Below are 3,733 nucleotides of genomic sequence, written 5' to 3'. Positions count from 1 at the left end.
GCTGACCCCGCCTTTCGTGTCGGCCTAAGAAAATGTCGACTTGATGAGTCGGCGGGGTCGAGGGCTCTGTTGGGCATGGGCTACTAAGTTGGTTGAGACCGGTTTGCCAAGGCTATGATTGTATCATTTTGCAAATACCCGTATTTTAGGTTAGTAAACACTATAACACATTCTTTTCTTTTTTCCTTTCTTGTTTCTAGAATATTCTAAATCGTGAAATGATAGTACACACATAATTAAATTACAATATCCCCAAAATTTGTAATCACTTAATCCAATTATGTATTAATCAATTAGGAAACTACTCAACAAATTTGCGTTAAGAAATGATTTAATTGCTAAATAACAGTTTAGGATACATTTTCTATGTACAGCTGCATAGTAAAATTGCATAAATTAAATCATCATAAACTCACATATTATTTTTTGGGAGAGGGATTTTGAAATTTAATTAGAGTGACTTAATTTGATGCATGTAGTCTACTCTTCTATACTTATAAGTGGATCTAAAGAATCACTATTTATGCTACAGTACTACTGTGTCGTGAACAGCAAATCGGCCCTCATTTTGCGACAATACTGTATCATGAATAGTAAATCAAATCCACTATATTTTTGAAGTTAGTGTTTACGATACAATATTTTATTATATCTTAAATAGTAAATCAAATCAAATGTATTAAAACCTAGATCATCCTCTAAGTATAAAGGAGTAGATATGATTTTTAAATCAAATGTATTAAAAATTGGATCCTCCTTTACGTACAGAGGAGTAGATATAATTTCTAATTTTAAGCATACAATAATCAAATTAAATGTATTAAAACTTAGAGGGAGATAAGTTCAAAATACAATACTTAAATAAAGGGATCGTGCTTTGGATGAGGTGCACACTAGTGTAAACAAATTGAAGAATGTATTTAGGGTTCAAGATACAAATAGTATCATAAAATCCCCCCCAAAAAAAATCAATTTAAAGGAGATATACGTACACCTTTATATCCTCCCCATAAATTATCCTGACCAGCTCATCCATTTACATTCGGTCGAGCTAACCTCACTTTGTCATTATTCTGAAAAAGTCGCGAATAATTCTCGGGATCCGCCAGCTCGGCCATTTTCCCCCTCGCCCCCCGCTCGTGCGCTCTCGCTTTCTCCGCCTCTAATCTCTCTCCCTCTCGCTCTCCTCTCTTTCTGAGCGAATCCTCACCGTTAACACTTCCTCTCTCCTCTCCCAGAAAAAGAAGAAAAAAAAGGTAAGTAAAAGAGAAGCAAGAGAGAAGCGATGTGGGAATGTTGGCTTTCTTTCTCGTCCTTCGAGCAGTTGTTATGGTCTCTGATGGGATCCGCTTGCTTTAACTTTTGACTGACGACTAACAGAGATCTTGGGTAACAAAGATTCAATCTTTGGCGATTTTTGGGAGGACCCATCTGCAGGTTCGCTCTCTTTTCTTGGGATTCTTCACTTCTGGAGATTTAGATCTTTGAAATGTTCGAGGACCCATTTCCAATTTTGTTCTTCTTCCTGATTTCGAAATTTAAAGCTTAATTTTAACGGTTCAACAGAAATACCCACTCTTTAAAAAAAAATGCCGTTTTACATTGAGTTCATTTTTGTTTTTTCAGTTCACATGCATAAAGTCTGATGAAATCTCATTGGCTTATCTCAATATTGCCTAACCTGTTTATATCTAAAATTTCGGTCTTTTGGTAATTAGAGAGTATACAGATTGTAATTGCCTTTTCATTTTTTTACTAGGGACTTTTTTACACTATTTTTGCAGTGAAGTTTCTGATATTTTTGAGATTTATTATCCTTTTTATTGAGTGAAGAACAAAGTCCGTTGAAAGTTCGATTTATTATCTGGGAATCATCATCTTATACTTATGTTCAATTTGTAATATATTTCTACTCATTTTCTTTCCTTTTTTCCCCTGTTTCATTGCTTCAAACAAAACTCTTCATCAAAATCTCTCCTTTTCCACTCGTGAGCAGAAAATTTTTGAGCTTTATCATGCCAAGACAAAATCCTGCTATAAAGGAGTTTATAGCTGGAGCATCAAAGATCCGTAAAAGGGTTTCTTCTTCTTCATCAGCATCATCTTCTTTATTACAAAATAACCGATTTAAGCGAGCCATTATAATTGGTAAAAGAGGTGGATCTACAACTCCTGCTCCCAATTGGAGAATGAACCCTAAATCCCCATCAGCTAGTTCAAAGATTTCTGATCCATCGAGGCAACAAGGCCCGGTTTCAGCTAGGAAACTTGCAAATGCTCTGTGGGAATTGAACATGATCCCTTCACCAGAGTTCAGTGAGAATTTTTCGGCCCGAAGATCTAAGAAAGTATCAAAACCTCGCCCTCATCGGTTATCTGATCCCTTGCATAGCCCTGATTCTGAGGTCAATGTTGTTACATATTACATTATAGTGTTTTCTTGTGATTATTCTGAAGTTTAACTCTTCTATATGTTGGTGGTATTAAAGAGGAGCGGCCCATTGACAATAATGCCGATAGTCTCTCAGAGAATTCGATCCAAGGAGCGCAATGATAGAGCTTTGGATTTGCTAAGTAGCTCTAGTTTGATGGAGGTAACCTACTATACCATATTTTTTTTAATGCTCTCCAATATTCTTTTGGTAGAACTATTAGTTTTTCCTTTGATTATTTAGCATCTAATTGATGAATATAGGCATTGGATTATTTTGTTGGAAATTCTCAGATTTAAACACATACAAGCGGTTTTTGTTCTAAGTTGATTTTGAATCTCTAATGAGCCATTGAAGTAGTCTTTGTACTTATTATCCTCTGAACTAGACTATTTATTGATTTTACTTTTTTCCATTAGTTCTGTCGTTTTCTGTATGTGCACTTTATTCTAAAATTTTGCACATTATTTGTTCATAGATGAAAATATAGGTATTAAAAGAGCTATTAGGATGGTTGTGCATATATTTTTCCATTTTGTAGTATCAAATAATACATGCTGCACCATTACTGAAAACTTCTCTAGCATTTTTGGCATACTTAATGTGTGCTTAAGATCTCTTACATTCTTTCAGTGGACTAGAGAACATTGATATTGCTCTTTTAGAAAGCCTGAGGATTCATGGTTTTGGGGAATCATGGATAGCTCTGTTGGAATTTGAACTACAAGTAGAAATGCCTGTGTGGAATTTAGACTACAAGGCAAAATGGCTGTGAAGTAATTTTGTTTACATATGAAATATTAACAACATGCACGTAAATGCTAGAAGAAAAAGAAGGAAGAAAGGATAGTAAAGAGTTAAGGGCCTAAGGCATTGAAATTTGATGGTAAATTATATATAATGTGAGTTACTAGATGTCACATTCCTTTCTTCATACTGGAAGTTTAGTGCTTATTATTTTTTTCTTTTCTGTAATGACCAATAACTCTTTCGTCAATGACTTATGATGTATCTGAAATGAAACCCTAGCCAGCTAGTATTAGATTATGAATATGGATGTGTGTGTTAAGTGATTACTAGCATGACTCTGCAAAGATGAAGTTATGTTTGTAATTTTGATGTAAAGTTGTTAGCATAGAGTGCGCATCATCTGTGAAGAGCATCTTTTAATCACGTTTGCAAAGGACAGCATCTATCCCCATCTATGCCTTCAGTAGCACTTATCATCCTAAATCGTTTATTAGCAATTATTGCCATTGACGTTTGCATTTTGAAAAGGACATATTGCAGATAACCCCACT

General features: G+C 34.8%; 1 protein-coding gene across 1 annotated transcript in view; it reads left to right on the top strand.

The window, feature by feature from the left end:
• Window positions 1,081-3,733, top strand: part of LOC109830903 (uncharacterized protein At5g41620) — a 5,469-nt gene continuing 2,816 nt past the window's right edge. The window contains exons 1-3 of the mRNA XM_020398260.1: window positions 1,081-1,437; window positions 1,997-2,405; window positions 2,490-2,594. Of these exons, the coding sequence (XP_020253849.1) occupies window positions 2,016-2,405; window positions 2,490-2,594 (495 nt within the window). The 5' untranslated portion in view covers window positions 1,081-1,437; window positions 1,997-2,015. The remainder of the gene's footprint in view (window positions 1,438-1,996; window positions 2,406-2,489; window positions 2,595-3,733) is intronic.

This window comes from Asparagus officinalis, chromosome 2 (genome assembly GCF_001876935.1).
Source record: "Asparagus officinalis chromosome 2, Aspof.V1, whole genome shotgun sequence".
Lineage (NCBI taxonomy): Eukaryota > Viridiplantae > Streptophyta > Magnoliopsida > Asparagales > Asparagaceae > Asparagus > Asparagus officinalis.
Note: the sequence above shows the minus strand (reverse complement) of the source record. Positions and strands in the feature narration are given on the sequence as shown.